Raw genomic sequence first — 19,130 nt, forward strand, 5'->3', positions numbered from 1 at the left:
CTGAAAATGATAGTGATAATGATTGGGTTTGGGATTTTGACTTTGATAAGGTCATTCAGTTCTTACCTCGAGATAATATTCTTTATAGGCGAAACAATCAGTCTGAGACTATCTAATAACATCTGAGACCGCTATAACAAGTAATATTTCATTTTGTATATCCCCCATTATTTTATTTATTTTTTACCTGGACTGATTGTATTGATCTAGTTCTTCCCTTTGAAAAAGCTTTGATTTTTTGTAGTTATGAAGTATAAACACGTCATATATAGAAGTTTTTAGTATTCAAAATTAAATTAGAAATATCAGTGTCACTCAGTAACATTCAAGTTTTTCTTAATAAGACCCACCCCTCAAAATTCTCATTTGATTTTCCCAGTTTTAAATTCAAAGATATACTTTGAACAAACTACTTTGAAAATGCTTTACTTTTGAATTACAGAGCCCGAAGACGTTAAATATATCAGTGTTTGATAAATAAGTCTAAGAATATTGGTATTGTTCAATAATATCTGTCCAACACAATGGCATATCTCAGTAGAAATGAATGCTAGGACTTCTTACCTTATTTTTTCCTTTTTATATACTTTTAATTTATATGCTTATTGCCTCTCTAGGCTTTGTTACCAATAAAAAGCAGAGACAGAGAGCATTGAAATTTGACTGTTTTTCATGCGTTAGCAAAAGTACAGTATCCATAAGGCTATAGCGTTTCATGAAATGTAACTGAACAAATAAAAAAGATTTATCAACCAAAATTATGAAGGAGTTTTAAAACTAAAAACGAATTGAAGTTATTCCATGCATAAAAGGGCTGCCCCATCCCCAACTTCTCGCTCATTCCTCCCCAAATCCCAGACATACGAAAAAGGAATTAAGAAAAATTAAAATGTAAAAAAATATATTATAGGATATCCTAAGCCACATATTCTGCTTGTATATTGGAATATTGATAGATTACAAAAGTCCTTCATTTCTTCATTACTCCACTAGGATCGCCATCATTTTAGTGGATTTCCCTCCTTTTTTATCACAAATCGCGCCAATTTTCTCAGATTCCTAGGTTTTTGTTGGTACAAATAAACTCAATGAATTTTATATGTTTATAATCAGCATAAAAAGCCATTTCTGTTAATGTGCCAATTGTCATGAAAATTCCGTGTTTATTTTAGGTGAATATTTGCCGCTCCTTACTTACAGTTCGTTATCACTATCTATTTGATCTAGTCATCTTTTCGATCTTTGTCTCTAGTGATAAACGCTTTTATTTGAACGTGTTCATTTCAATTAGTTGAATTGGAATATCAAAAGAAAGAGGGTAAATTTGACAGCAGGATTGTAGGTTTAAATTTAGTCGGTTTCTTTATTCTGAACTTTTTTCAACATGTCTGAAGATCCAGAGAAACTGTATATCTCCATTCCGTCAGAAGGCATTTCTTCAAATCAACGGAACATAAACGTAATAATTAACTAATTGTTCTGATTCACCGGTTGACTGGCTAGTTTAAACTCGAAAGTGAAAGTGGATATTAGCATTAATTGATGCTTAAGTTTTTTAATTATCTTTCGACTTTCTACAATACAGAAATTACCAGCGATGACTGGAATTAGTATTTAAAATATAATTTCATTCATATCGTACAAGCCCAACTTTTCCCTGGGCTCCGAAACCCTGTCCACTTGCATTTTTAGTTTGCCCCATGGAGGAGGAGGGTCAACCATAAATGGATGCTCTCCTAGAATTAGCACCTCTAAGTGCTATAGTACGGAAACTATGCTGCTACGTAACATAGTTTCCACTTTAGACAGCTTGTAATGAAACTAAAACAATTGCCCTAAACTTTAACAAAGGGAAACTGCATAACTTCCAGACATTTCCTCACGAGCTGTGTGGGCCATGTCATCCCGACAAGCTAGTTATCGGATCTTTCAACTATCGTTGAATCAAATGGTTGTCTCAAAATTTTGATCAGATGTCTTTAGAGAAATAAGGGACGTGGAAGGGAAGCTAGTTCCCCTCTAATGTTTTTGTTTACTTAAAAAGGGAAAAATAATTAGAAACACGCATCCGTGACTTTTCTTCGGACAAAAATACAAATTCCGCGTTTTTAAAATAGGAACTAGAAGCCCCCATTGTAGGGTTCATATGCAGAAGCTGATAGTGTAATTTTCCTTGAAATAGTTCGAATTCTTGGGGGCGTTTTCCCTTCTTCGAAAATCAGGCAAATTTTCTAAAGTTCTTAGCTTTTGATGGGTAACATTCAGCTTAATGGAATTTATAATTTTGGAATCAGCATGGAAAACCAAATTCTTATGATGTATATATTTTTATCAAACATTGTGTTTCTTTTAAAATTTTGGTTAATATTGGGCCGAGTCACTACGTACTTACGGCTCATTATCATGAATTGTTTCATATGGCTCTTTACATTTCTTTGAAGGAATTCTCAGAATGCCCTTTTTAAAAATTTATTTCAAATTATTAGGAACTAGTCTACTTGTAATCTGAAACATTTTACCTGTATTTATCTATATCAAAAGTACACATATTGTCAGAAGAAAGCACAAGTATAACATTTTGAACTAATAACAGTATTGTTCCAAATATTAGCATCTTAAAATTCTTCTTGTTAAATGCTTTGTTTGAGAGTGGCAAATTACAAATATACACTGGAGCATTCCCAGACACAACATCCGGATAAGTTTCACAACAGATGAGATTATATCATCTTACATCATAAATATGTTTAATCAAGTTGAATAGATTAGTTAGGTCAAGTTTTGAAAAGAGAGCTATTTCCGCATAATTTAAATAGAGAATTAAACATGAGGTAAGAGGTAGGGAAAGCCAACACTTATTTAAATATATGACACAGTCGTAGAAAGTCAAAGCAAACCTTAAGCAATAAGCCAACTTTTATGAAAAAGCCCGTAGCCTACTAGGCCTACTATAGGCAGAAACTTTTAATTCGGCCTTAAAGGCTGCCTTTTATTAAGGGAATTGTGTTCCAGGCCTAATAGACTCCTTTGTGAACAAGAAAATTTGTTCGTATGTAATGAGCTTGGTTGAAATAATTAGTGTATTTACGTGTTATCCCGACCACACTCAAGAAGTGAAGCTAGGTTGATCATAATGAAATATACCAAGATTTGATGAAAAATGTAATACTTTAGTACCAAAATTATTGAAACTACAGCAGAAAAATATGAAAAGCAGGCCTCCCAGAACGCATTATATTATGTACCCAGCCTAGTCAACTCTACATATTAAATATTTAATTAAAATACACCTGTATAGTGGTTTATTTCACTCGGGCTAAGCTAATCTCCGAATGCAGATAGAGAAAACAGCTTTAAACAGATCAAAATTATTAACTGTGGTCGGGATAACAAATTAGGAAAATCTGGGAATTTAATTCTTAAAGAAAAACAACTTAATGTGCACTTATGTCCTCCTGACACTTAGTGGGTGCCAAGTCTGAGAATAAGGAACGTGGCTGAAAAAAATAAAATAAATAAAAAATAATATCATTATGCAGCTCTTTTTAAAGTATTACTTCCTAAATTGCAGTAACAGAAGAAAATTACTGCAATTAGTTGGCAGAAACCTGGGTACAAAATAGGGGTTGAATGACCAAATTTATGTCACATTACAATCCTAACACCTTTTTATCAAACAGGAGTTGAAAAAAGATGTATATGAAATTCAATGGCTGGACATCTAAGCCGTCTATTAACATGGTTATTATTAAAATTATTTAAGCTAATACACTTCAAATTATTATTCAATTGACTTACCTACATGAACATATTTTTGTTGTTTATCTCTTTAGTGTTCAAATTTATTCACATACCAATAGGATCCAAATTTTCTTCTGATCCCGAAAATATTACTTTTATCACACAATTTTTACTGTGTATAGCAGAAATATAAAGTTAAATTTTTTGCCCCAGACATAAGGAGAAAAACCCAGGCCTGACGCATTCAAATATCCTAGACCTGTTATTGAAAAGTCACCTTGTAGCTAACCAACAATGAGGGCTCAACCCCTTAATGTATGACAATCAATTAGGCTAGTCTATATTACTTAAATAAGAACAGCATCGTCGAACGTACTTGAATTTTCTAAATTTTGGTTGTCAAGTTGATCGTGGTATCAAAGTGTGCAAGCAAGGAGTGACCTGGGCAAACAGTAGCTGAAAACTAAAATCAGCAATTTTTAGAAATTAGTATTAAAAATCGGCTTTTTGTACTAAGTCTGAATATATAAAATTTATTAAGTTTGAATATACCCATCAAAAGCTATGAGTCTGCAAACATTTACCTTGGTTTTCAAAGAAGTGGAGAATCACTTCCAAAAGACAAGTAATTCTGATAAAAATCATATAATTGAATCAGCACATTACAGAACCCTTATGATAGGGGGGGGGGGGGGGGTTCTGGCTCCTATCTACAAAAAGGGATTTTTTTATGAGGAGAGATCACGATTGCCTGCTTACCTATTTTTATTGTTCATCCCAGCAGGGATGAACTTGATTGTCGATCGAGAGAGATTGTCGATATAGAATCGATTGTCCTAGAAAATCGAGAGAGAACTAATCTGCATGTACATTAAAAGTTCTAGTGCCCTTTTTAAGAGTCAAAATCAAAAGTGATTGAATTTGAGTAAGAAGCAACTTTTCGAAAGCACAGCGTTTTTCTTTTGGTATTTATTACGCATCATTGTCTATATGACGTTATGACATCATGCAGTTATCCTAAAAAAAAAAGAAGAAAAAAAGTGGTTTATTGTTTACAGGGTTTTGGAGTTACGTCAAGAAAAGCATTAATAAAGAATCCAACTGAACAATCACTTGAATTTTTCAAGACAAAACAGCTAAGAGTTGCTATGATATCACATCACCGTTGGGCCGATTAAAAGCAAGAGTGTCTATTAAGGGCATCTTTTCTGTGGATGTGCTTCAGGATTTTAACTGTCTCACTCAAAACTTACAAAAGACTTTAACTGAGCAGAAGTGGAGGAATGATCAAACAAAACGAGGTGTTTTGCATTTTCATAGACTTATTGAGCCAAGGCAGAATCAAAACTCTCGGGCTTTAGGCGTAGTTTCAAGGCTTTTAGTACAGTCAATCTAAATTAACTTCAGGAGTTACCTCAAACGAAACGCAACAGTTTTGATTTTGGTATTCTTCGAACGGGAAAAAATTCTCTACAAAATATTGAAAATCGGCGAAAATTAGTCGAGGCTAAATTGACGTTTTCTCGTCTTTTCTTCAAAAATAACAATAAGAAAAATTAATTAACTTGCACTTTTAGAAAGTCGGTAATAGGAGAATCAGGTACATAGATCACGCATATGGACTCAGTTCTGTGTTTTGACTATCCCTGAGACTTCTGACCCCCCTTGCCCACAGACACTCATGTGATAAAGCATCCATTAATGTATGTTGGATACTACACAAAGTCTGACCCGCAAAGAGAGAAGTTACACCTCCTACTGCAAAATGCCAGAAAAAAGTCATGTCCAAGTGTCTTGCATAGTTACACCCCCCCTCCACGCACACCGAATCAAATAAATGGTTTTGCACACATCTCAAAATTAGCCGGCCACTGCAATGTTCTTCAACGCTTTTGGTGAGAAATTATTCAATAGATGTATTGATACCTAAGAACAAGCTGACCCATTTTGCTAACATTCAAGTTTGAAAGCACATGTAAGCAGGACGCTTACTGATCAATTTTGGCTTCTAGTTAACTTTTTATATACCTTCAAGGTAGGTTTTGCCTTAAATAATGAAAGGAAGTTATGCGTATCTTTTTCTATGAGCCATCAAAAGGAAGGATACAGTTTATGGTCAATAAATACTGTTTCATTACAATTTGAAACGCAAGCGGGGGATAATTGTGACTTTACAATTATACGTACGTTGTGACAAGAATGTTTTGTGAAGCTGTCAAAAGCATCTGTTGAGATTAGTGTTTTTAGTTCTCTAAAGAAATCAGCTTCTAATGCATGTTAGGTGAGGTCCTGGTTGAAACAGACAAAAATTAGTGTGAGTGCCATCTAGCCTTCATGTCTCAAGGACGAACTCCTAGTTTGGTTGATTTATTCTTTCAAACATTAAACTGCCAAAACTATTTTAGGTAAGTCTTTTTTTTCGGACAACTTGAACATCGGTGTTTTAAGCTATAAGTATAATACTGGAAAGTTTTTCTCTTGTTTACCTAATTTCTCTGGTCATTTTAGAATCAAGAAAAATTTGCGCTCTCTACTTTTTCTTTAATGCTCTTAGGTCAGATGGCTTTCTCTTTCTGATCTTGATGGGAGGTTGATCCAAACATTTTTTGGGGGATTAAACCGGACAGTGTCCGATTCTAATCTACATGGGCAAGAGTAGGTGATTATTTTACTTCTTCGCTTACGACAATGAATCTTAAACCATGATTTTAAACTTCAATCTTAATTTACGAATTAATTTCTATGTTCAATAACTAAAGAAACTCATTGTTAAAAAAACCTACTTGACCACTTCAAATTATGCCAAGGCAACATCTACCCAGATATAATAGGAGGAAAAAGATAGCCTGTGGACTTTAGCAGCATGTTCAATATTATATCATATTCTCTTCATATTCTTCATCTTCTATTTTTCTTCGTGTTCGTGTTCTCTCTCTCTCTCTCTCTCTCTCTCTCTCTGTCTCTCTCTCTCTCTCTCTCTCTCTCTCTCTCTCTCTCTCTCTCTACACCCTAATATCAACCCCTTCCTTCACTACGCAACTATAAAATTCAGACCCGTATCCAGGAATTTATTCCCAGGTGGGAGGGGACCTTGGATCTTGACGTTGTCCGATAGAAAATGTTTTCTTGACATTTAGGAGGGGGTGAGCCCTCCCCCTGGATATGGCTCTGATAGTATTTATAGACTATGCAGAATGTTCATTGTGAATATTTCTAATAGAGATTCTTACTTTTAGGTCCTACTAATGCCAGCGTCATCTGTGTCAGCCCCACCGACCACCTGTGGAATCTGCCAAGAAACCTTTACTGATGTGAACTATGTAATTCTAAGGAAGATAGGAGTCAGTTCAATAAACGATGCAATTGTTAGTTGATCGGAAAATTTTGGAACTATAAACTCAAATCAGAAAGTTCATAAAATGTGCCGTAAAAATTACTGTAATAAAAAGTCGATCGAATCACTTGTTAAGAAGAGAAGGAGTTTGTTTCTAAAAAAAATCCATTCCTACCGTTACACATTGCACCCCACCTCATTGGAGTTCATCTTCAAGAAGCACTACTTTTTTTGCTCCGCAGTTTTAGACTTTGCAGTTGTTGATAAAAACGGATATGAAAAGGTGCAGTACAAGTTTTGGAGCATCAGACCGATCCCAGTTCAGTTTTGTGAGACAGATGAACCAGATGAAAAAATAGAAGAAAATCTGGATGACCTGAAAACGTTGATACAAGCGAGGCCTTTCAAAAGATTGTAATGTACTTCGAAGAAAATGACAAGGAGCAAGTGACATTAGGCAACCTTGTTGATTTTATGACATCAGAAGGTTGTAAGGCTTACTCGAAGGTCTACATAAAAAAAAGCTTCTTGAACGTTATTGTGATCAGATAATAATTGCTACTGTTAATGGAACAGCTGATGATGTTATTTGGAAACTAATGCATCAAGAATTCTTCGCGACTTCTCTAAGGTTAACAAAACTGGAAACGAAGAAGACAAGAATAAAGAGCTTATAAAAGCTGGTGCGACGTTCATAAGAAATTATATAAAGAATTTAGAAACCAACAAGGATAACTTCAAACTGCTAAATTCGCTGACCTCACACGAGAACTTACTATCGTTTCTACTCTCTAGCCTATGTTTGCTTATAAGTGAAATGTTTTTCGGTAATGACACTGTCGAGAAAATTATCGCAAGTGGACATGCAATTGTACAAGCTATGCACCCGCGAGTAGTAATTTCTCCCTTGCTACTTGGAGTGGCTCTTCAAATGCATCAAAAATATTCCTCCAAATTCTTATTTGATATTTGATACCTTGAATTCGGTGGGGTTTTGCTCCTCCTATTCTGAAGTTCTAAGGTTCGAGAAATATACTACCGTTTACTATGAAATTGAACAGCATGAATTATTTTTGACTGTGTGGTCCAACACGTGGCAGACAACGTTGACCTCAACATATGTACTCTCGATGGTAGAAACACCTTTCATTGCATGTGTGTCATTGCTGCTGTAACCTAAGGGCTATTAGTCACCTTAAAAAGTATCCCTAGGCGGGATGTTACCACTGAGGAGATAAATACAGTAGAAGGAATCAGAATCGTCCATAGAAAGTCAAATGATTCTTTCCTTGTCCGACAATGTATTATGATCTTCTTCATCCAGGACTTGAGGAAGATAAGAATTCAAGCTTAGATGTTCTTTGGCTTGTGTCGTGACATCTCAAGCAACCTAGGCAAGGTTAGAGTGGATCCATGCAACCAGTCATGGTCGTAGACCATTCCGGCAAAGCCAACATTTCTATCTTCCTGTGATTGATTTCGTTTCAAATGACGAAATTTTATCCTTTCTACACTTACACTCACTACTCATCAGGGGAAAAGGTACGGATTTACTCCGGTCTTAACCTTTGACCAGCCGTTTTGGTGGAAGTCCATGAAAATTATTGCTGCAGAAGGAGCTGGAAGGAGCGTTGCAAATGTTATAGACCACAGCCGTTCCAGAGATATTGCAAATGCACCATTTGAAACCGATGGTTTCATATAGCAACTTTTTATTTAGTTAATTATCCCTGTCAACATTCCGTGAAAGTTCCAATTTAATACACTTAGCCATTCCTGAGATATTGGCTGTGTAACTTTTTGACATTCTAGATCCAAAAGGTGTGTTTTGATTCAATTCTACATCCCCTCAACAGCTCTGGAGTTTCGACTGAATGTCTTTCCTCATTCACGAGTAATTTCAAAAACATCAATTCGTGAACCTGAACATACATAATGTATTTTAATTTTGTTCTCTGGTCATTTTTTGATTGTTTCAATCTAAAGTCCTTAACTATTCCAGAAATGTTATATAAACATTATTTCGACAACCTGAGTACCCATGTGTATTTTGATTTAAACCAATCATGACATCAACACTCTCTGAAAGTTTTGAGCCGATATTCTTAGCCGTTCCCGAGGTATTGCAGATAGGCAATTTTGACAAATAAGGTGTATGTGCTGTCATAATATTAGTTCCTGAGATATTCAAGATACACCATTTTGACAACATGGATGCAGACAATCTTTTTTGCTTTGCTTGGACATTTTCTGACAGTTTCAACTTACTACCCTTAGCTGTTTCTGAGATTTCGCAGATACATTGTTTAGACGACCTGAATGCGCATAGCGTTTTTATAATTTAGTTCAATATCCTCCTCAATATTCCCTGGAAGTTTCAACTTAATAGACTTAGTTGTTACTGATATAATTCAGTCGCGCCTTTGTAACCATTTGAATAGAAGTATTGTCTTTTGTTTTAATTCAACATTCCCTCAACTTTCCCAATAGTCTGGACTTAAAACCTTTAGTCGTTCCTGATATGCTTTATATAAGCCTCTTTGACCCCCTGGAGGGGCATAGTACTGATAGTAACAAAAAATTATAAAATGAGTTTAAAAAAAAGAGAAGTGAGAAAAGATTGCCATGTCTAGCTGATTCAGGGAAGGTAGCCATTATCTAAATTAGTCTGAATAGTAAAATGTTATTTTGAAGAAAAATTTAAGGAAATATCGAAATCTTATACAGAAAGCTTGCAGTCCCCTGGCTTAAACAACAAGAAAAATTACTTTTTTTTTGCATGGGTGGCACTGAAGTATTCTCTTTTTTCCTTGATACTAGTGGGGCACTGGAACATCACAGAGAACTGTTTAAAAGCTCATTTTAAAGGAAGTTGCAATATTTAGTGCCATTTTTAATTAACAAAACATAATATTTAAAATGTAGTGATTTTTTGACAAAAACTTGCTCGTCCACAAGTTAATGAATGACGTTATAATCGTTAGTTACTACCATAAATTACGTTTTAGTAAAACTGTATGATGATGTCAGTTGCAATGGCCTTAGTACCATTATAAGAGGCTGAAAGGACAAATAAGTGATAAAAGCTACCAAGAAAAAGTTAATAGATCTTCGAGGCTGTATCAAATATACTTTAAAAGGTGTCTTGGGTTACAGCAATGACAACGTTGTTAGTTCTTTATTACTTCCTACTAAGAAAGAGTCAAAGGCTTATTCTTGTGTGTAGTATGACGGAAACGATTGCTTTTCAATCGTGATTACGGTCGAAGTGCCTTTAGAGAAATAACATTACCAAGTTGGCTCACAATACAGTAAAGCATCCATAAGATCATCAACTTGTAATGCTTCAAAGAAGGAAAGTAGACAGAGGCCAGACATCGGATTAATAATAAAGATAAAAATGAAGAAAGGCCGTGTCGTGTTAAAATAAGACTGACTGTGAGTCCAGTGTTTGGAGGTTTCCAGTGAATAAAGGTGATGACAGTAAGTTAACACTGTATACAACCACAAGAAGAAAAAAAACATAAAATGTGTTTTAGTCGTAGCAGGCAACCCATTTTCCGAACAGTTTTCTTGAAAAAAACTGAAAGAATAACAATTTTTATGCGCTGCACGGAAATTTTCAGTAAATTCTTCAGTCAATCTGTAAATGTTAATCAAAATTCAACGTAATAAAATTTGTTTTATGTAAATTTGTTTCATGGAAAATAAACAAACACACTTCAAAAAAGATAATTTACATGAAATTTAGTTCAATACCCCCTCATCATTGCCTGAAAGTTTCATTTTGATAGCCTTAGCTGCTCCTAATATATTGCAGACAAACCATTTTGACAACCTGGAGGCACATAGAGTTTTTTGGGTTAGTTCAACAACCCCCTCAACGTTCCTTTAAAGTTTCATTTTAATACTCTTAGCCGTCCCTGGTATACTTTAAGCAGATGTTGTCACCACCTTGATGCATATGTCGTCTTTTGATATAGCTCATTATCCCTACAAAAATCACCTGAAAGGCTTAACTTCGCACCATTAGCTGTTCCTGAGATATTCCAGATATGTTATTTTGAAAACCTGGATCCATATCATATTTTTCGCTTTAGTTGAATAGTTTCCGAGTTCCAACAATTCTCATCCAGTTTCAACTTACTATTCTAATCTGTTTCTTCCAAAATGTTGCAGATATAATATTTTGACAAACTGGATGTAAACAATGACTTTATGATTTAATATAAAACCCCCCTCAACATTCCCTGAAAGTTTCAAATTATTAACCTTAGCTATTCCTGAGATGTTACTGACACATTGTTTCAATAACCTAGGGTGCACATAGTGTCTTTATGATTTAGCTCAATATCCCCCTCAACATTCCCTAGAAATTTCAACTTAATGCACTTGGCCACCTATGATATGGTTTGATGGCACCTTTATGACTACCTGGATCTAAATGTCGTCTTTAGATTTAGTTTAATACTCCATAATCTTTCCCGAATTTTTTAACTTAGTACCCTTATATGTTTCTGATTTACTTTACATAAGCCTTTTTGACAACCTGGATGAACGTAGTGAATTTTTATTTAGTTTCAAATACCTTCAGCATAGCCTAAAAGTTTTGACTTAATGCCCTTTATCGTTTCTGGGAACTGTACATACGTCTTTTTTAACAACCAAGATGCATATATGGTCTTTAGTTTTAGTCTAATATCCCCCTCATCATTCCATGAAAGTTTCAATTTGATAGCCTTGGCTGCTCCTGATATATGGCATTTATAAGAATTAGAAACTGACGAAAGTGAGTTGGCCAAAAAAGATTAGAACTGATAAAAGTGATATTAACTTGTCTCTTATACTAATTTAAACTAGGAAATGGATACCAGGGCATTCCCAGAAAATTACTTAATCCAAAACTCTGTTTCTAACAAAGAAAAGGAATTAATATATATCATCAAAGTATATAATATTGACCTTAGTGTTCAAGGAAATAGAGGCCTGGTCACTGAAAGAAACTTAGTGAATTTACAACTACATAATCTAATATAGAAATAGGTTAAAACGAATGAACACACATCATAAAAGCTTACAACTAAATAGTTTAATAGCTTAAATAATAACAAAAATGAATAATTTGTACTTAATTAATAAAAAAACCTATCCCCTCATAAAAGTACACTAAAAAAGAAGATAAAATTGAATATTGGCACTAAAGTTGAACAACAATATACACAAAATCTGTGCTATGAAATATTTTTCCGAGTTGGCACAAAATTCGAATAACTCAAAATCTAACAAAAAGAAGTAATATAAGCAAAATATACTTTAAAACGAACTTATTTTTGATTATTACTTTGAAACAATATCTTTTAAAAATAACAATCTTCATTTGAATAACCAAAGTGAAAAATTTTTATATACTTTTTTTTATTTTCACCAATATAACCCAATTTTTTTCCCACGATTTTTCCCACAAGTTAGTTGATTCGTTTACTATTCATAATACATCATGAAGAAATAAATAATCCGATTGTGAGGAATTGCTATATAGGTTTCGCTTATCTTATTTATCTTTCTGTTATTCATGTTTAGAGAAACTAATCTCCGGTAAAGTTAATCAACAATAAACCTATCTGAATCGTCCTTTTAACTATGACTTCTATTCCCATCACCATTTGCAGCTCAATATAGTTTTACTAATCTCTAGAATAACCTTAAGACTTATAAGTTTCTTTCTACTACTTCTCCTAAAACTGTTTTCTCAACTTCAATATCCATACTTCAGCTTTCAACTTACCTTTATGGACACTTCTGGACTAACTAGACTTGGCTCTATTCGCACCTTTGATTGTGCAATAGAAATTGAGCTAGCTTCAAATACCTCTGAAGAAACAGCTAGAATCTGATGCATTTCATTTCTAAGCAAGCAATAATTGCAATTTTCGGAACACTCTCGGATTTTGAGCTCATTCCATTAAACATAAATATATGACTAACTCGGTCTAATGTCTTTTCCATTGATATGTGACCAACAGGTTGTAAGTGATCATGTGTCAGCTTTATTGCCATGTCTACTTGGATACTTGATAAAATTAAATTTGCTTCTTAAGATAGCCTTTATCCTTGCCAACGTCTCCAAGAACGATAAAAAACACCTTCCCCACGAAACAGACCGTCAAAAACTTTTAACGCCCAAGACGCAAAATTGTTTTTCTCGGCACGAAACTCTTTCTCCCCGTGTCATCCTCTCTTTTTGTCCATGGCATAAAAATCTCTGTTACCTCGCTACATCAACCTTTCTGATTATTCATGGCACAGAATACTGTTGCCGTACCATTATCTGTAATTTTCCATGATACGAAATCCTCTCACCGTGCCATCCTGTCTTATTGTTCATGGCACGAAAGTTGCAAGCTTTTTGAGGCTTGTTGATCATCACCTACCTCTCTATTCACCCATAGGAGCTCAGACCTTCTTGACCCAGAATCCGCTGAACCCTTTAAATTCAGCTTCCTGACCTTTCTCGGCTTATCTGAAAACCCTACCTGGTCCATCGGTTGATCTTAGTCAACTCCTTCACCATCCTTCTTGACACTGCGCCTTTCTATGCCACTGCCTTCCAATAAATTCTCGGTTATCTACACCATTGGTTGACCATAGTCCACCGCTTCACCCCTCTCGGCATTTTGCCTCTCAACGCCAGTGCCTTCATAATAACTTCTTGATTATCGACTCTGAAAACTTGATGACTTTCTTCAAATTCAGGATATTTTCTTTAAAAATAGTAAAAGAAAGACATTTGTAGAAGTCCATATCTGAAAACAGAAAAGGAAGAAATAAAGATATAAGATGCAGGAAAACAAATCTCATCCGCAATAGCATCAAAAAGCTGCTTCAGTGTACATATTATAAAAAAATGCTCAGTTTGTTACAATGTGCAGTAGAAAGGTTTGATTTATGAAGAATTAATTACATATATTTTATATCAAACTTCATTGAACAAAAAAGAATATTGGCTATAGTGATGCTATATTGAGGAAGTATAGGGGACCGTATATGTCACTTATCCTTCAAGAAATGGCTGATAAACCTAGAATGAAGAAAATCAATAAAAAGGAAATAATTTGAGTCAGCGCATGTTGTCAATATGAATTTATGAGATGACCTCTTGTCTGCAAAAATGTCCAACCGTAACTAGAATAAAAGCAAAGAAGAAAAAAAATGAATAGAAGAGTGAATGAAAGATAAAAATAACTAATTAGTAAGAAATTAAAAAGAAAATTTTAAAAAGAAGTTGCAACTAGTTGATAATCTTTTGAAATTGACAACCGAATAGCTGTCAATTAACCGGATTTTGACAGTTGATAACCGACAGGTTATTAACTGTCCTCAGGGCAAGGGCTGTATGTTATGCAAGCTGTCCATTGTTCATATAGAAGGTTTTTGTCGAAGGGGTAATTGTTGAGACTTCGGAAAAGCCTCATTCGATTCAAATTGAAAGTGTTAGCTCCATTTTTAAAAGTCAAGAATAATCAGACGGTAGGCAACCCTTTTCCCACGCCTTTTTTTTAATGCTTTCGATCAAAATTTTGAGTTAGCCGTTTTGTTCAAAATCGTCCAAATGTCACATAACTATGGTTTTGGGTTACAGCCCCCTCCTCCCAGTCCTGGGGGAAATTGCTGTAAGCTATACTAGCAGCCCATCGTTAACATATAAAGCTTCAATGGAAGGCGTGGTCGTATAAACTTTGAAGGAAGCTCATTTGAGCGGGAATTATTTTGCCCTTTTTAAGTATCGAAAATGATCAAAAGTAAGAAGCCCTTCTTGTGCCTCCCCCCCCCCCCAAATACATCTTATAAAACTTTCGAAATAGCCATTTTTCTTTAAATAATCCTAAATTCAAATTTCTGTAACTTAGGGGTTGAGAAATCTTCCATAGACAGTAGGGAAAGGATTGTAATTTATGCAACTTGCCCGCTATTAGAATATAAGTTTTTGTGTAAGTAGTGGACGTATTAACTTCGGAGGGGGCTCATTTGATCGTTAATTGAAACTTTTAGTTCTTTTTTAAGAGTCAAGAGTGATAAATAGGGAATTAGCCCACGCCCCAATTTTCCAAAGGGCATCTATTAAAAATTTTGAGACAACAATTTTGTTCAAAATAGTTCAAAGACAAAACAAATATACTTCCAGGTCTGAACCTTCCCCGCCTCAGCTCCAGGGAAATGGCTTTGAGTTATGGAACTTGCTTATTGTTACTTTGTTTACTTGGATACCTTGTTTACTTAGATGCTTTCTTTGCTTTGATACTTTGGTACTTTGATACTAGTTTTGATACTTCGAGAAAGTTTGATGTTAAAAAAATTATGTTGAAATAAGGCATTTTCTAAAAACTTTAAGCTTTTTGCAACCAAAAACGAACAAAAATTAATTTAAAAACTTTCCGAAAAAGAAGTTTTTCAAAAAAAAGTAAAGGCCATATTAAACTTAAGATCAGCATACAAATACCTATTAAAATTCAAACTATAAACGACAAGAAATTGCTATCAAAGAATAAATGAAACCCAAAACGAACAGAAATTAAATAAACAATTATAGCAAAAAAAAAAACATACAACAATCACTAATATAAATGAATAAATTACAAGAAATTACTATCAAAGAATAAATGAAACACAAAACGAACAGAAATCAAAGAAACAGTCATAGCAAACAAACATACAAAAGAAATTAATATAAATGAATAAATAAATCTTAAAAGGAGTGAATAAAAAAATCACTACAAACAAGAGTTTGAGTTTTACTTTACTGGAATTTTTACTTTACTGGAAAAAATACTGGATTTTTTTATGTTTTACTTTTACTCACTGGAAAAACCTAAAACCTACTGCGTCATTGGCGCTTTACTGAAAACTATATGTGTCTTGACAGTCTTGGAAAGAACAAATAAAATCAAACTAAATATTTGATATATGATGATGCCAATTGTTGAAAGATAATAAGTTCGAGATTTTGTTTCGCTGTAATTTTATTTCTGTAATAACTGGAAAAGCAAATATTTGTCATATAATTCGTTTTCAGTTAAGCGCCAATGACGGAATAGGCTTTTGACTTTCACAGTTAAGAAAGGGGGCAGTATCCAAACTCTTATTTGTGGTGAAATTATATTTGTCTTGAACAGTCTTGGACAGAACTAATAAAATTAAACTGAATACTTGAAATATAATGCTATTAATTGCTAAAAGCTCCAAATTTTAATTCGACTCTAATTTTTATGTTTATTTTCAATGTTGCAATAAGTACAAAATAAAATATTTGTAACGTAATTCGTTTTCAGTAAAGTGAGAGAAGGAGGCAAAACCAACTCTTGTTTGTAGCGATTTTTGTCCATTTCAAGCCTGATTTACGTGTCCAATTTAAGTTTCACTTGTTTTAAGACTTATTTATTCATTTATATTAGTAATTATTGTATGTTTATTTGCTATGATTGTTTATTTAATTTCTGTTCATTATGGGTTTCATGTTTCATCTATTCTTTGATAGTAATTTCTTGTAATTTATTCGTTTATATTAATAATTGTTGAATTTTTTGCTATAATTGTTTATTTAATTTCTGTTTGTTTTGGGTTTCATTTATTCTTTAATAGTAATTTCTTGTCGTTTCTAGCTTGAATTTTCGCAGGTATTTGTATCTGCTGATCTTATGTTTAATATAGAAAACCTTTGAAAACCTCTTCAAAAGAAAACTTTTCTTTGAAAACCTTTTTTTCGGAATGTTTTTTTTAAATAATTAGATGTTGAACAAATACTTTATTCTTCATACAATCTTAACGAAAATTAGCGATGGTGGAAATCATTCACTGGACGAACCCAGTATTGTTGGCCAACACTACCATAAGCCTACAAAGTAGAGACTTTACAGTGGGTGATTTCCTTTTGAGGTTCTGACCAATCGTGGAAATTCGGAATAAAGTCATATCCCAGCAGCTGGCAAAAATCCTCGAATTTTCAATTCAAGCTGAAAGACAGCCCGGACGTCGTTTTAGAGCTATCTGATTTCCTGGATGACTCATCAACCGACGTGGATTTTTCAGACACTAACTAATTGGGGAATCTTCAGAAAGACTAAATATTCTAAGCCAGAAAAGGAAAATTAAAAATTAAAGTATTCTTAGCCAGAGGGAAAAAATTATCTAATAGTTAGGGCCAGGGATCAAACAATGAGTTTAGAGATTCGACTACTAGACCATTCGGCCCATTAGTAACTGAAACTTAAAACAAGAAATTTTGATATATAATTAAGATGTCGAAAGAATTGGCTATTTACGCTGATTCCACGGGTATAAAAGTCATTAAGTTTAATGTTCTAGCTGAGGGTGATAAGCTCGCTTGACCTTCCAAGCTTATTGCCTTTCTTGGTAGGCGAACGGCGAATAGCGTTTGTTTTCTTTTCTTAATAAATGTATATCTCATATCTCAATGTTACCCATCAAAAATACGATCCTGAGAAAATTTGCCAAATTTTCGAAAAACGTGGGGGAAATATTCAATAAGGGAAGTGATTTTGATGAAAATCACACAATTAGATTCATCTCATTGGTAATTTTTTTTTAGAGGGTTCAAGCTCCTAACTGCACAAATGTGGAGTTTTGCATTTTTTTTTCGCAGAAGAAAAGATCATGGATGCGTGATTTTTCAGGGGCTATCGTCTTGGACTGACGGTCCTAGAAGATCGGGATAGGCCTCACTCGAACGGATATTAAAAATTTTAGTGGTGATCTTTATTTTAGGTGATCTTTATTGATGATCTTTATTTTAAAGGGTTCAAGCTCCAAACTGCACAAATGTGGAGTTTTGCATTTTTTTTCGCAGAAGAAAAAGCACGGATGCGTGATTTTTCAGGGGCTATTGTCTTGGACTGACGGTCCTAAAAGATCGGGAGAGGCCTCATTCGAACGGATATTAAAAGTTTTAGGGCCTTTTTAAGTAACCCGAAATATTGTGCCACGAGAAATTGGCATTTTCTTCCATTTTGTGTATATGAACAACAATTTTACCTAAAAAAGAACCAAGTTGCACTTAGCTGAAAATTCTGAGGCAGGCAACCAATTAAAAGTATGAAAAAAACTATACAATTTGGCTTTTATTTGTCAATCTGCAACCAGTTGCAGAGGAGACAGTTCCACATGGTGCGCATTCATTCCTGAAAAGTGACGTAGTCTATACAAGGTAAATGGTTAATATTGAAATTTATATTCATGCTTGATTTAAATGAGTTGATTTACTTGAATTTTCATTAAATTATATTTAGTGCTGTATAATCGCGCATCAGCTGTTGTAGGGCGGTGGTTCAATATTTAGACGGAAGGGATGGGGAAATGCCTAAAAGAGGGCGTTTCACAGCCCAAATTGTCCAGCTCTCTATGGTCCTTCGGATAAAGATAGTAAGAGGTATAAGGAGAAGGAGGTATGAATTACCCTCTCATCTCCCCTTGTTTAGACTGAGCCTAAAAAAGGGTGCTGCGGTGTGATATCTGCATTATTAATGAAGAAAAAGTTTATAGTATCTATTTTAAGGCTTCCTTTAACTAAACTGATTGGCTCCATATTCCATAAACTATGTACAAAGATGTGTAAATGCTCTTCGGCTATTACGAAGGAGGAATGGTGGGTCATTCTGTAGGTGGGGGGCAGGTGTCTCAAAGAGCGCATTTTAAATGAAAAAAATCCAACAATCTTAATGAAAATGAAACCGTCATATTCTGCATGTCAGACAGTCGTATTGCAGAGGGTTCCAGCTCCTATTTAGAAAAATGTGAAATTTTGTGTTTTTTTGCCAGAAGAAAGAACAGGGGTGCCTGTTAATTTGTTTGGTGGTTTTTCTGTTTTCCCCTGGGTGATCGCATCAACTAATGGTCCTAGAAGACTGGACAACGCTCATTTGAACGGAAACTAAAAGTTATAGTTCCCTTTTTAAATTAAAAATCAGTTTGGAGGGCAAGTAGCCAAAGATAATCAGAAATACAGAAAAATAATAATTCAAGCTTAAAATGGACATAAATAACT

General features: G+C 34.3%; 1 protein-coding gene across 3 annotated transcripts in view; it reads right to left on the reverse strand.

Moving 5' to 3' along the window:
* LOC136040210 (carboxypeptidase Q-like) overlaps positions 1-19,130 on the reverse strand; it is a 68,818-nt gene that overhangs the window by 44,059 nt on the left and 5,629 nt on the right. The window contains exon 2 of one of the 3 annotated variants that reach the window (XM_065724404.1): positions 13,609-13,878. In XM_065724404.1, coding sequence (XP_065580476.1) covers positions 13,609-13,646 — 38 coding nt within the window. In that variant the 5' untranslated portion in view covers positions 13,647-13,878. Of the gene's footprint in view, positions 1-2,519; positions 2,694-13,608; positions 13,916-19,130 lie in introns of those variants that run through there. The other 2 variants (XM_065724413.1, XM_065724393.1) reach the window with 2 other exon arrangements.

This window comes from Artemia franciscana, chromosome 2 (genome assembly GCF_032884065.1).
Source record: "Artemia franciscana chromosome 2, ASM3288406v1, whole genome shotgun sequence".
Lineage (NCBI taxonomy): Eukaryota > Metazoa > Arthropoda > Branchiopoda > Anostraca > Artemiidae > Artemia > Artemia franciscana.